The 16,377-nt window shown below is 27.6% G+C and overlaps 1 protein-coding gene across 1 annotated transcript; it reads right to left on the bottom strand.

The window, feature by feature from the left end:
- Window positions 1-7,606: 7,606 nt before the first annotated feature.
- Window positions 7,607-8,434, bottom strand: LOC112600465 (ATP synthase subunit gamma, mitochondrial-like). Its single transcript, XM_025347700.1, has one exon. The coding sequence runs from the start codon at window positions 8,423-8,425 to the stop codon at window positions 7,607-7,609; it is 819 nt and encodes a 272-aa protein (XP_025203485.1). The 5' UTR covers window positions 8,426-8,434.
- Window positions 8,435-16,377: the final 7,943 nt, after the last annotated feature.

Below are 16,377 nucleotides of genomic sequence, written 5' to 3'. Positions count from 1 at the left end.
ATATTTAATTATAACAATATCTATGGCTAACACAAAATATTCATGTAAACATTTATTACATTTTAATAAACATGGCGTTCCATATACATGTATAATACTATCTAAATCTGTGCAGTCTGGCATACTGTGCCTTTATACAAGGCTAGAAGTTGACCAGCTAGTTACTTTTGCACTTGTAGTAGGTTGGATTGTTTTGGTGTATGGCAACATCGCAGTATATTTTTTCCTCGATTCTTTTACCTTTGGGCTTTGATATTTCGACAAATTTGTTCAATCATGTCGAAAAATGGTTGTTATGTTATTATATTAAATCATATTGTAGCCCAGTATAATCATTATACTTAAAAAACGTTTTTCTGGTGTATAATGAATTTGGTTTTGTGTCACTATATACTTAAGTTGGTGAAACTCACTATCTATCACGTATTACTAATTTTATTATAATAATTTTTTTTACATGTTTGGAATTTACTCGGTTCTGTAATATTTAAAAACCATTTTTTAATGGACTATTGTCTAGTTTAATATATTTTAATACTTATTCATCTATAATAATGGTTTAACGTTTCTTTTTTGCTAAAATCTATTTAATATTGCCGTGGTTTCAATGTTCAGGTTTGTAGTATAAAACCACAGATTGAATTTTTATTAGAAAGGTTTATTACTAACCAATATCTAAACATGTTCAGTTTAACAATGATGAGAAAGTACAAAAGAATTCGAGACAATGTATAGGCCATATTACTGTTATCTAAAATAAAATAAAAGCCATAAAAAGGTTTAATAAAAAATTAGAATAATAATCAGTATTAATACTAAACGATTCAAAAACTATGATTCATAAGATATAAAATATGATCTATGTTATAAATTATCACCTTATATAATTTGTTAATTTTCAAAACATTATTGAATAATTCTAAGTACTCATACTTACTGACTGATGTGAATCAACTGCAGTTTAATAGATATGGGGACATACACTTTATATTTATAACTTATTAAACCATTCATTTATTTACCATAATATACAATACAAATATAATGTATAAATATAATGTTGTTGTCTTGGTTAAGCTATCTAGCTGTTGGTATTTACCTAGTAATTTATATTCGATCGATATAATGCATAGAACTTATAAAAAGATCCTAAATACTTACTTAATGAGTAATAGTTATAATATCTTATAATATATACACCATTAATATCTTTGATGCTTTTCAATTTGTTTTGTTAGTATAGTTATTAAATAAATACCAATGCATTTTGTTTATTTAAAATTAGTTTTGAATTAATTGGTATATAATATTATAAATGCATTAAGTTATTATATAGTGCAAAACTGATTATTTTGAAATTTTGAACTACTTAGTATATATTATACACCACTTTTGATCAATAATCAACATTTTACGTTCACATCTGCTAATAGTTTTTCTTTTTTTTTTTTTGGGGGGGGGGGAGGGGGGAATTCAAATTTGAAAAGTACCCGACTATTAATTATTATGGTTGAGAAAAATTAAGATACCGTTTACCTGACACGAAATTTAATTATTTGTAACAGTAACACGAATTGTCTGAATTTAACAATTTTAATTGGACAGTTGTTGGTTAGTAAATATTGAATTTTAATATTAGAATATTAATATTTTTATTGATGTAGTTTAATCATACGAACAGCGATAGGTATTTAAGAATAATTCGTACCTATTTTTTCTTATTTAGTTTAACTTATTAATCTGCTGTAGCATACTCTAAGTACCTGCAGTATACAATATTTAGTTTTAGGAGCTGCAGACGATACGAAAAATAAAATAAAATCAACCAAAAACGAGACAAAACTTTAACACTTGCAGGGTTTGACGCATATATATATACGTATATATATAATAACAAATAACATTACACCTAGGTATATCTATTGTATGCAAAAATTAAACTATTTTTTTATTTTTATAATATATAATATATAGAAATAATTAATTAATTATGTTACTATACTGTCATCCGCGGTCATCGGAGTCTATTGATACAACAGTATCAACGACAATTGACACGAAAACATTCTAGCATACGTCCATCTATTCATTTATTGTATTAAAAAACTGAATAGTTGATTAGAAATATCAAAGGGGTAAGTTGTAATCATAGATCAACACTTTATACGAATATACAGACGTAAAGAGGGCTTGATAGTTCATTAAGGTCGGCATCTAATCTCTGAACAGTGAGAGCACCTCACAGCTATTTACCGTATTATTTCATTGTAATGCTAATATAAATTTTATTTTTATAATTTTGTTTTGCATGCAACCCAATTTTTAGCGTTATTTGTAGCACATCATTTGTTGTTTTCAAGTGCACATTAGAGTACTAAAAAGTAACTTTTATAGTGTTATAAGTTCCGAGCCCCGGATATGAATAATAAATAAAATTGCTTACTCGTGTTGGTAAGTGGTCGTAATATCCGCCTTTTTATAGGAATTTTATCACTGCGTATTCCGGTCGTTTTGCGCTATTGCCGACATTATTATCGACAGGAGACATTTACATGTTATTTAAGCATTTCAAACTTATTATCATCATATTATTTATATGTACATAAAATTGACAATCGTCTAATTCCCGTGAAAACGGCGGTTAATGACGGTTAAACGGTTTCATTCGTTCAAACAGTAATACAGCATACATACAGCTTCTGCGGTTGACAATCCAAGTCGTATTGTCTTTGTCTGCGATGACCGTAAAATATGACGACGACGACGACGACGACGATAAATTATAATAACAACAACAACAACCACAACAACAACAACAACAACAACAACAACAGCAACAACAACAATAATTATTATACCAACAACGACAACAATAATAAATTAATTAACAACAACATTACAGCAGTAACTACTACAACAGTGCGTCGAGGCAAGACGACCCGAACGCCGATGCCGACGCTCCTGCGATCCTGATAGCCGGCGCTACGTCGCACGGCGGACAGACGCACACGTTGTGCTAGCAAAAAGCAAACCACATCCGGTGCCGACACGAACGTCGTCGTCCGGCCGATGGTATCCTAGTCGGGCGCGCACGGTGAAACGGATCCGAAACGGCGTCGTGGAAAAACGCGGCGCGTACCACGGCGGTCGGCCCTGCGGGCCACGGCGCGTCGGCCGGCGGCGTTTAACCCGGTGGAATCTGTGGGTTAAACCGACCGTGTCGGTACCAGGGGCCCATGAGCGCGCACGCCGCACGGCGGTCCGCTGATGCTGCACCTGGATGACACCTGCACGACGACGCACGCTTGCTGCGGCCGTGATCGCGTCCGGTTTGACGGAGCGTAGTGTAGTACCTATAACAACGACATTACAACGATATCACAGCGCTCGAAACGCAACGCCACCGAAACGACACCGTTTTAAATTACGCACGCAATATGGGCGCGTGCAAACGTAAACATTAATTGCTTGAATAATGTGTGGGTACACTCGCTTAATACATTTTTTTTTTCCTTTACACAATAATTATGACTTTCACGAGTACAGCTATTTTCCAAAACCAAAATATTTTATATATCTGAAAGACGATCTCCCTATACAGTGTAGTAACTGCTATATATAGTTGAGAGTACACTTTAAGATATAAACTATAAACTGTCAATAAACATTTTTTAATTAGGTTATAATGTTTGAAAATTTAGTACAAGGATCTTCAAAAGTGTTTCTACCTGTAACAGGAAAAAAAATTACCAGAAATAAATAACGTTGATTTTTTATGAACGTTTAAAGTTTGAATTTTTACGATATTGAAAAAATATTCTTCATCAAAATAGTACGTTTATTATTAAAATAGCCATCAACAGCTGATGACGAAACTTTTTCCAGCACTATCATAGAAAAAATTAATTAATAATTTTTTTTTACGAATAAATTATACGTTTTGCCTGTTAACATGCAAGCTTATTGTTTTGAAATGTTCACTTTTTACCCCGTAAAATGAAAAATTCATCGAGATGGCCAATAAAAGGTATTACCAGCATACTCTCTTCATAATTAAGATACATTTTACTCGACAGTAAAAACTAACTTTTTCGAAATTTTAAGAAACACGCCATATTTTATAAGCGTAATTAACTTATAATTGAAAAAAATTATTAAATGTCCAAGCACAACGAACTCGGCAATAAATACAATTTTTCTCTCTCTATTTTTTCGAAATGATATATATATGTACAATAACTACAATTTATGTTATTTTTATTGAATTTTTAAGTATGATTATAAAGGAAAATTAAAAAAAAAATAAGTTCTGTGGAATCGGTTAATAGAACCAAAATAACCTATATTAATATTATCAAACTATAAGCAGTATAAGCAATACCCTATACAGAGTGCCAGTGGCCTATTTAGGTTTTTGTCATGGGGGGAATATGACTTTATAAATGAAGATACCAATGAAAATATTGTAGGTACAATATATTATAATATTTTAAAATTCTTGCAAATTTAATCAATTATTGATAAAAAAAGAAAAACTAATAATAATTTTTTAAATAATATGATGGCTATAATTATTTGTGTGTATACAGTCTATGGGGTATTTATCCCTTTGATCCCCCCCCCATAAATACGCCATTGCAGAGTGCATCACAATGATCAGACACTTTAAAATGTAATTTTAATGTAAAATTGTCTTATCTCTATAATATATTGCGTATATTACTAATTATAATATATTATTCGTATATACCTAGCTATTAAAAATAGGAATTATTGTAAAATATAGAATACGGACTACTTATCTACTTAAATATTTTACTTTTATAACATCACGTCGTCAGATTTCCTATGGTTTAGCACTATACAAATATTCATCATCTGTGAATATACCTTCTATGCCATAGGAATTGTCAATAAAAATCGTATTACGAGAGAGATTTTTGGGAACCATTATTATCAAAGCATAATATTTTTCATAATTATGTTTCAATCGTCGTTGTCGATTTTTCGTATCAGAATGATAACGTTAAATCGTCAACCATAGTCCATAGACCTACGAATAGAATTTGAAACGGATACAGTTATTCCAGAAAAGACTGCAGCTTATTGTTTAATATTACACGATAAAATTATTACATATAAGTATATAACCTGTTTAGTGGTGATGTTAGAAAATTGTAAGCCTTGTAAATATTTATTGTAAGATTTAATATTAAAAAACGAAAATACATTTTTTAAATATCACGATTATATTATTTTTATTTTATACAAAATTATTTCACAAATATTATTTAAATAGTTTACATTACTTATTCCGTACTAAAATTAATAAAATTTCTTTTTAAACTGATCGGGCCGTCATTCTCATCAACTGCAAGAGTTTATTAAATATTCAGATGAAGTATTCCATGGTGCACGTTGCGCACAATCTCACATATCACCATAATATGTTCGTTGTTCTCATTATCAACCTATACAAAATAATTTGTCAATATGAACTTAGCAAAAAAAAAATATATATATATATATATTACAATGAAAAGAGTTCAAGTTTTGCGTTCTGCTGAGCAAATTTTTTCGTGGACTTGTCACCTGTGAAGCCGAAAATAGATTGTGAAGATAGCTGTAGACTGCTGCTAAAACTATCGCTCTCATCAATAAGCTATACAAAATAATTATAAATTAGCAATATATATTTATTATAAATATTATCTTTGGTTTTGTTTCCCGAATTCGTGAGCATATTACCTGTGTGGGATTCATTTTGGAGAATTTTGAAAAATATTCTCTTATGCCTCTTTCTTTGTTAGCTCCCCATAAAATTATAGTTATTAATACTTAAATTATTTCAATATATAAGTTTTAAATTATCCGTGACTGTAAAGGGTCTTCATCATCATAATATGAGTGAAACGGAGACATGTTCGAATATCTGGGTGGTGACGGCTGTGGTATGATGTCGACAATTAACTAAAAATTAAAATTAAATAAACATTTTTACAAGTGATATAAATTAAAGATTTACCTCTGGCGAGTTTTCTTCTTTGCTCCATAGTTGTGACCATTGTTCGGCTAATTGGCTTGTTGCAAACATTTTGAGTTGACTTAATGAGATTTACATTTTCTTTAGGAAAGGATCCAACAATTTGATCAACACACAAATTTTTAATAAACATTTTCATTTAATCTATGTTTTTTGGTGGTGTTTCAACTTAAGTAAATTCTCGGTCTATAATATAGACTCTATATAATAATCGAGCATTATAAACTGTTTTTAGACTAGTGATTGTATGATGGTCGACTATTGTGCAATTGTTTCGTGAATTGACCATTCTATATATTGAAGTTGCACCAAATCCGAGCGATTTAGCAATATGCGACATCCGTCTTGTTTTTTGGACTCAATGACAAGCATATTGTACCCTTGATAAACTATACTAGTCAACGAAATAATTTCTGTTTTCAGAAATAAGGTTTTTTTTGTATTGTAGTGGTTGGTCCAATATGTAGGAAAATAAATTTCCCATTAGCGCGAATATACGTTGTAAAAATTTGGTGAAAAATTTAAATATCGGGATGAAGTGATTAATGATTATTTACATGACTGTGTTAAATTTATCTCTTGGATTAAGTCTTATGTTCAAAAATTTACGACCAGCAAAGTCGATTATGAAATTATCGCAGTCAATGAGTTCTTTAGACGGAGTCGGTGGCGCGTATATAAACTTCTTCTCGTACACTCCAGCCGTTCTCTCAACCGAACCAGACATCGTTGTAAATAAATAACTTACGCGATGTTTAAAAATTAAACACAAGGTATACTTAAATAATGATAAAAACAATATAAAAACGTTTTAAACACGAATCAAGCAAGCAGTTATGGTGTACTGAAGTATAAGGCTGGAGAAACACTAAACGACGACTGATGTCTCTTTCGGTCAAGAGTCTCTCTCAAGTTAAAGTATTATATGGTGAAAGTGAATGTATCATTTATATGCGAATTAATTATGCTGCTTAATATAAATATAAATAATAAATATATAAAGTATCAATTAAGTTTTTTTTACATATCCTTGTTAGTAGATGTCTACCCCTCTACCCTATTAAGAATCAATAGAAATTGCCATTTTACTAATTGGAAGTAGATTCTTTGGGTATAGACCTACCTGGTTGTGTGACAATGCTAATGTCATTCCAGTATCAATGGGTTTTCTATACTTTATATACATTTTTGTGTATTATTTTTCCAAGTATAAGAGGGAACTATACGTTGTTAAAAAATTTATTTTTATAATATTCGTCTTAGTATACGGTAACGAAATAATATCACGTATGTGATATGTATGTTATCATTTGCGCGCGATAAAAAACTGATAACTGATAAAACATTTGTGATAACTTAAGCTGCTTACGTATGTGACGTATGTGTGGGCGTGGTGGGGGTGGTGGCTGAGGAGTGATGCAGAGTTTAGTAAGAGGGTCTGGGCGGCGGCAGATTGAGAGCCGATAGTGAGGATGAGCAAGACAGCACGGGATGAGTAAGAGAGCATTGGGATGAGTGGGCTGGTGCTCTATTTTTAATACTATTTTTTTTTTATAAAATTATCTATTTTCCAGTTATAACTTGACTTCCAGAAACAATATCAATAAGATCTGATGTAATTTTAAATTGTCTTTTGCGGTTATACTCCAAGGATAATTTTTCATTCAGCGATTTAACATTTTTAGATGCAGAATCCATAGCTATCATACGAGCAGAATGTTCACACAAGGTGTTTTCTACCATGGCAAAAAACAAAAGCGAAACAGTAGAAAATTCAATGTAACTTCTCATACTTTCTTCATCTATTTCGTCTAAGCTAGCAATATGAGCAACCGTAAGAAGGAAATCTGTGTTATAAATGGAAATCCAATCAACTTGTGATGTGCCTTTAGTAACAACCCGGTTGTAAAATATTTGACAAGCAATAAATTCGGAGTAATTACATTCATTGAATATTTTTGAAACTTCTAGAAATGTGGGATTATCTTTTCCTATCTTAGAAACTGTAAATAAAATATTAGATTTATGCGATTTAGTTAAAAGTTCTTCTGATTTTTGTCCTATACACACGACTTTTGCAAATTTCTGATCAGGCCTGTTTAGTTCTTGTTTAACTTTGTTCACAACAGCCGTATGTATACCACCACACAGACCTCGATCTGACGTAATGGCAAATATGAGATGATTTTCAATGTGATCCAGCATATTAATATGTGTATACTGCTTATAAAATGATAGCGTGCCATGACCAAATGGACGTACGTCTTTCAGGAGACGCTCGGTCTTTGCCAGTTTGGCAGCCGACACAAGTTTCATGGACGAGGTGATTTTTTTGATGTTGCCAAATGACTGTATGCTTTTTTGAATGGTTCTCAGAGACATTTTACTTGAAGTTTTTGTCGAACTGCAACAAATGACGTGAGTACGTAACACAAGACAATAAATGCGACGGTCTAGGATCTAAAGATACGAAAGAGAAACTGAATACAGAAATCGTGGTTTTATCAGGAATAGAAAGCTAGGCGTGACGACGAAGATGTGTCAGAAACGAAAAAATAAACATACAGGCTTTAGGGTGAGTGACTACTGACTTGTATATGGGACGGGTCGAAAGCACTTATTTATCGATAGATTCGCGATGACTGAGTGTGTGACAAGATGTTAGTGGCGGCGCCAGGATTTTTTTCTAGGTAGGGTCAATGTGAGGCCAACAATTATAAGGTAGGGCCACAAAAAATGAGATTTTAACAAAAAATTACAAAATATATATAAAACGTATGTAATTAGAAAAATAATATTACGTAATTTTTAAAAATTGTACAATATAATATTTTAGAATAATTTAAATTACATACAAACCGTACAGTGAACTAGATACAAATACCATTATTTTTTGCTTTTGAAAAATGAGAATATTATTATGTCTATGATTAGGCCAGTGGTAGGGACAGGCATTTTCAGTTAGGGCCATGGTCCTACCTGGCACGTCCCTAACGCTGCCACTGCACAATGTACCAATATTATCATAATTAATTTAGAATTATCCTTGTTTTTCAAAATAAAATAAAAATTATTTTTGCTCACCTTTAAGGAGATGGCGACGAACACGATACAATGGATTTTACTGTTAGTAAAACATATGTATTTTATATGTAACGTATATATAAATGAAAATTACCATCGACGAAAATACAGACAACGAATTATGAAAAACTGTGATTGAAATCGGAATTAAAAACAGAAAAAACAATCACATGCATTTTGATGATTATTTCTATAGCGTAGTGCTGGACAACGGAATAGAATGTAAACAAACATAAAAAAATAAATGTTTTAGTGGTTAATATTTATTATTTCTGGAAATTATCAGCCATATAAATAAATAAATAATATATGCACAATTTTAATTATTGTAATTAGTTATTACCAGGGATATGTGTTCAGAGCCTGATTAAAGAATTGGTTACCAGTAGATTAGGGTTGATATGGCGCTTTTTCGAAGAATCTGGGAAGAGGGTAAGATGAGGGCTATAGAAAACGTATAAACATCAAGTTTTTTGTTTAAAATAAAATGTTTTTTTATATTTGATAAAATAATATACAAATGCATTTGAAATTTTAAAATTTATGATTGAATAACTGATTATTATTCATTAAAAAATTAAGTTTTTGTTTTACACTACATTTTTATATACAAAAAAGTTTTTTTACCTTGATTTTAACGTTGCAAAAGACTCCACTATTTCGTCGAAAGAAATATTTTTCATGAATTCAATTTCAATAAACAAAAGTGCAAGGGCCTTCATTTTAATCTATCACCATGGTAAAACCAAAAACACCCAACATTAGCTACGATAAAACACGATTATTACGACCCAGATGTTATAAAACGTTATCGCAAATATTTAATTTTAAATTATATTTATTATTTTTCTTCATATTCCATATAAGATTAATAATGAACATTTAAAAATATTATGGGCTGAATTCTGATACATTAGGATAATTAAAAAAAATAATTTTACCTTTAATTGAAGTGTATATTATGGAAACATTCTTAATTCATAATAAAAATATTTTGTGGCGTCCTTAATTTAACATTGGCTGATTGGCGCCTAAGCTGTAACTTACTCAGCCTATTAGTCTATCAGGCCCTGCTAATATAAAGTGACTTCTTATTCCTAATAAGCACGTATATTCTTCTTTCTATCATTACATATACTTATTATGCTAATAAGTAAAGATCGTGTATATTTATAAATTAAATAAATAGACTTTAACTTTAATATATATATATAAAAAAAAAAAATGGTAATAATACAGTGGTTTCCGCTTAATGTGATTGCATTGGTGTAAGCAATTTTGATAAAATTAACTATAATTACCGCATTGATTCCATATCTCATAACCCATATTTTTATCATTGACCTTTATATTGTCATACTTGAATGTATACGTTTAATAAAAATAAAATACATACATTATAGTAGGAAAAATATGTTTATTCGAGAATTGATTAATAGTTATTTACGATAATATTATGAAACATAAAATATTTTTAAATATAATGCAGAAAAATGCGATGCAAATCGTTTTAATAGTACCTAGTGACTACGGTTCGATGGTTTTTCGATATAGTATACAGTCGATGTTTTTGTAGCAAAAATGCTCTGTCATATACAATAATGTATTCTAAATTTTATTATATATTTTTAAGTTGATGTAAGAAAAACTTATGAGGACCCTTAAATTAAATGTCTAACTCTTTATTTTGAAAATTTTAAATTTATGAAATTTTTAACTAAAAAATAATTTTAAAATGTAAGTAGTTTTGACGAATTTCGTCAAGATTTTAACATTGACCGCTTTTAAAAAAAAGAAATATGCAGAACTGTATTTTTAAGTTGTTATAATATAATAAAATATTGTACGAAATTTTGTATTCAATTTTAAGAATTTTTGTCAACATTTTTACAGTAGTAAAATAGAAAACTAAATAAATTCAAATGTTTCAATTGGCAATAGTTAGATAATCATTAATCCAAATATTTAATTTTTTTTTTCATCGTGCATTTATGAAAAATAATAAAAGTTAAAATGAAATATTTCAATTTAATAATTAATATTTTTCGAATAATACTAAAATATCAAGAGTAGTTTGAAGAGAAAAAATTGTTATCTTACATGCATATATAAGTCAAAAAGAGCAAAAATATTTCTATTTTATTAAGTGTGTCATCAGTGGGTGACTTTTTTATCAAATTTTATTCATTATCATTTAAGCTTATTCTGCTTATTGTATAAAACTTATATAAATTATTAAATTTAAAACAAAGAATAGAAAAAAAAATTATACCATTATCCCTGAAGGTGCTATATACAGTTTTAAAATAAAATAAAATATATACATAATATAGTTTATGAGAAGGTCACGAAATATGTCATTATTAAGGCCACAGTAATATAGGTAGTATTCTTCATTTTTGTGAAATCGAGACAAAAATGTAAACGAAATTATTGATAAATATATTATATACATATACTATTACAAATAATAATATAATTATATTTTAATTATATTTTATACTCTCATTAACATTAAAAATCTATTAAATTCATAATTATATGTACATAAATAACTACTTTGTATAATAAACTATTTATTGGGTATTTCTAAAAGTGACGTTCACATTTTTTGTTAAAACTAGATCTAATTTAAAAACATTAAAATTATCTATTAATATAAATCTGTTTAATTACAATCAATAACCAAAAGATCTAGTGTGTGACCATTTTTGTGAATTTTTACTTCCTTAAAAAAGTGTTAATAACAATTTTGTTATTGAAAAAATGTAATCGAACGTGTGAAGTTATCATGCATAGAGTTCATATCAATAATGTCATGATGTTTAATCGAAAGATATATGAAGAGATTAATAATATTATTATCTTCAAATTTTATAAGACATAAATTTAAAATAAAAGAAAATCTTGGGGTTATTTTTGTTTTGGGAATTTATCTACTGTATATCGTTAGTGATATTATATGTTTTAAGTGTAATAAACTAATAACTTAAAGTCAATATTGATTAGTAAGTATAATAAGTTGGATATTTTATATTATTATGTTATAGAAAACGTTTAAAATTTACTACATATTGGTAACTAGAACTATTAAAATAAGTGTTCAATGGTCATATAAAAAGTACAATATGTTGCGGACCCGATACAAATAATGAATTATTATAAGTTGGAGACTGCGATAGATTGTAGAGTAGAACTTTTAACATTTTTTTTTTTCATTCTTAAAAATTTTACACCCCATTTATGTATTTACAAAAAATATCTTTTCATGATTTTATGATTAGTAAATATAACTAAATATAAAATAGTTATTGAAAACTACGGTTTTTTGATTTAGTTGTGGATTTTTTGAGATTATTAGAAAATATTTAATTTAAAATCTAATATCTAATTCTTACTAATTTAATCATCTATGTAAATAGGTAAATTTTTTCTTTAGCTATAAAATAACTATAAATTAAATGTTTTTTTTGTTCAAAAGAATAAGTTAAATATTTTTTCTGAAATTTGATAAAATTTTCAGTGTATTTAATTTACAACCTAAGTCTCTGATAAATCTAGATTCTGAAATATTTACTTATTGGCTGTATTTAAAAACATTATTATCATAATTAAGTCAAATTATTTCTATATAGATTTCTATGTGTATATATATTAAGGAACATTTTTGGAATCGTATAATGGAAACTTACTATTTAAAACTTTTATCTTTACATTTTTTCAAAATGTAAAGAATCCTTGAATTATATAATTATCAATTATCCAGACTGAGCGGTAGGTATATGGAGTGTCCAGAATCCGGACTATCACAAAATTATACAAAAAGTAGAAAAAAAGAGAAGTATTTTTAAAGTTAATTATATATATATATATATATATATATATATATAACAAATATATCTATGTAAACGTTTTAAATAATCATTATATTTATTCAACTTTTTTTTAACAAATAAATAACATGAAAATTTGTGGAAAAAAAACAGATACATATTCTGTTATTGCGACAGTTCTTACGAATTAAAATACTATTTAGGTAACGTATATAAATGTGTTTCATCTAATATTCGATAATTTGTAAGTATTGATAAATTCCATGAAATTGTACTTACCTGAATAATAAAAAGGAAAATTACTATTTATTACACGATAATTTGAAAATGTGTATTTGATCTTAAATTAAAAGTGATGTATGAATCATAATGATGAAATTAAGAATTGGTTAAATTAATTATTCGTTAGGTGTTATCAGACCAAACGTACGTAAATTGTATGCTATGCATTTAACTAATTAAGACACCTAAGTAAAACATTTCTATGTAGGTAGTAAATTATATCTAATCGATTTCCATTTAGTAAATAATTATACTTAGAGATTTTTTTAATAAATATTATTTTATTACGTAATTTGTTATTTTAATTGTTATTTTATTTTACATTTACTTCATGATCATTATTAATATTTGTTTACGTAATTTAAGAGTTTTCTCCGGAAGTTTTCATAAATGTTTTACACGTTTTTACACTTAACTTTCACTTTATTTTACCTAAGCTCAATTTTGGTTTTAAATCAAAATTTCGTTATTTTTTTGAGTTATAATTAAATTTTGTTTTTGGCTAAATCTAATTTGTACCTATAAAAACAACGATAAATTGCTGTCATAAAATATTATATTTAAAATTTTTAAATGTCAAGACATAAATGCAATTACTTTAATAAATGTATATAAAATATAAGTTATTTTCCTGATAAAAATAATTAAAATTAATCATTGTGTATTAGTATAAATTAATAATTGTCAGTTTTGGAATGGTTGGAGTTAATAATTATAGATAATAATTAATAGGTATAAACATAATAATTTATAATACATCAATATATTATATTTACAAATGGTTATTGCATTATATTTTGTTTAATGAATAAAACTAATATTCACGATTCATAATTTGCCATTTTGCCCAATTAGTATTAGAAGAATATCTTTTTACAAATTTAAAACTATTTTTCTGGTTCAAAAAAAAGTATTCAGAATACGTACTTGAATACTTTTTCAAAAATGTTTTTAAAATAGTATTCGAATATAAAAAAAATATTCTAATAGTTTTATTTGAATACATTTATTGAATACTTTATAAGACTGATCCGACACAATATTATTATGCAATGAACAAATAACAATTTTTGTCGCCTTTAACACGTTTTTTTATTTATACCTAATAGGTAACTGTGTACATTTTTTTTTTATTATTATTGACATAATTGAATAATAAATAATAATTTCCAAAATGCAAAAATAAAATTTACAAAAAATAGATATCTTATTTTGAAATATAGATAATTTGTTTATTATATTACTGTTCAGTGTACACTGATACGATTCAGCACAAACAAAATTTAAGTTAAAGACGATGTTGGTATTGTACGTCGTATATCTATAACCATTATAGTAGTATTAACTGTCAACTGAGTTTTCCAACATTCCTAGAGGGGAGTGGAGATAAAATAAAAGCAACCACCGACGGCATTTGTAAATTTGCTCGTAAAAATAGTAGCTATAATAGTTTGCACCCGGCATTTATTGACTTCTATAATAGGTACAGTAGTTTTAGCTTATAGTATTTAACAATCTAAGTGATCTAGCTCGTGTAGATTTTTATAAATGCTGTTATACAATTTATTTACGGTAATTTTAGAATTTGTATTTGATTTAAAATTAAAAATACTGTAAGGTTAACCATAATATGTATTAAATAAAATAAAATACTCCTACAGTGAGTTTAAAATATTTATTGGTAAGAAATTCGAACGTTTATAAATTAACCGTGTGTCCGTGTATAATCTGTAATAAATTTACTAGGTACTCTATAGACAAGTTATGAACTACGAATCCGATCAGCAAAAATATTCAGAATTTTGTGTGAATATCCATTTTATAGTTTTTACAGTATAATGTTCTTTACTTCTATTCGTTATTCAGTTTTCTAGAATAATATGCAATAGATGTTTTCTTTATAGACAGTGTTATTAAAAATAAAAATAAATTAAATACTTAATAATAATTGATTAGTGATTACGGTTATTGTAGAAATCATTGTTAACATTCTATAATATAGTTGATGCGTAAAGAGAAAATTACCATAATATAATAATAACATAAACACAATATCAGCTTTCTAGTTTATATCCAAACCGATTGTAGCTACCAAAATTTAGCTGTGGGCTTTATTCAAGGATTATTTTTAAATACAATGTCAATTTTCTTGACTTAGTAAATATTTCGTGCGTACGAATAATTGATTTTACGAAACTTTCTTTTTAAGTAATATAAGTTTTAAAACGAAGTTATTAAAATATTTTTAATCAGAAATTGTTGTTATAAAACTATATTGTAAAAGGCAAGTAAAGAAAATCAGACATATAAAAAAAAAACTCAATACTAACCTGTGTATAAAACATTATTATTTTAATAATGTTTGATCGATGACAGTTCAATAAAATATAATCAAGTATTAAAATTAATGATGTATTTTTATTTTATATGTCCAACGTATATTTTTTAAAATGTTTACTCATCTTTACCTTGTGTAAGTAATGTAAGATATTATTACCATTGAATAAAATATAGTAATATATATATATATATATATATATATAGGTAATTTAATATATTAATATAATTTCATGTGTGCTTGCAAGCCTGCAGTATGGGTGTATGGCTGTATTATTGTCGTAACGATATAAAAGTATTTTTTTTTTCTATTAACCAATGACCATTAGTATTCACGATGACCAAAACAAACCTATTTGACATGATTGTAGCAGTGTTTTATAAATTTCCACAAAAAAAATTAAAAAAAAAAAATTATGAAACGAAAAAAACCGCAGGAGTTGCTAAAAATATTATATTTTTATTATAATACAGACTTCGTGCCGCAACTCGTGGTTTTAATGTTAAAGCCACTGTCATTGCTGATTGCCAGCTGTGTCGATAGTGTCATCTTTTCCCCACCGCCTCGATACAATTAATGAAATTATGACCTATAAAAATCTATCAAACGATTAGCTTCAGCAATCGGTTATCATAAAAATATACAGTTGTATACTATGGTTTACGATAGTTTATGTATTCGGAAAAGAATCAAAAACCACACAATTCACATAATATTAATCTAATATTATTATTATTATTATTATTATTATTATTGTTATTGCGGTAACGCGAAATCGGTTTCCGGATTTCGAGAGC

The sequence above is a fragment of the Melanaphis sacchari genome, unplaced genomic scaffold, assembly GCF_002803265.2.
Source record: "Melanaphis sacchari strain LSU unplaced genomic scaffold, SCAv2.0 Contig0_pilon_pilon, whole genome shotgun sequence".
Lineage (NCBI taxonomy): Eukaryota > Metazoa > Arthropoda > Insecta > Hemiptera > Aphididae > Melanaphis > Melanaphis sacchari.
The sequence above is the reverse complement of the archived record's forward strand: the minus strand, read 5'-3'. Positions and strand labels throughout refer to the sequence as shown.

Bases quoted from the DNA above. Each gene is read 5' to 3' on its own strand.
- LOC112600465 (XM_025347700.1), bottom strand. From the start codon at position 8,425: ATGTCTCTGAGAACCATTCAAAAAAGCATACAGTCATTTGGCAACATC.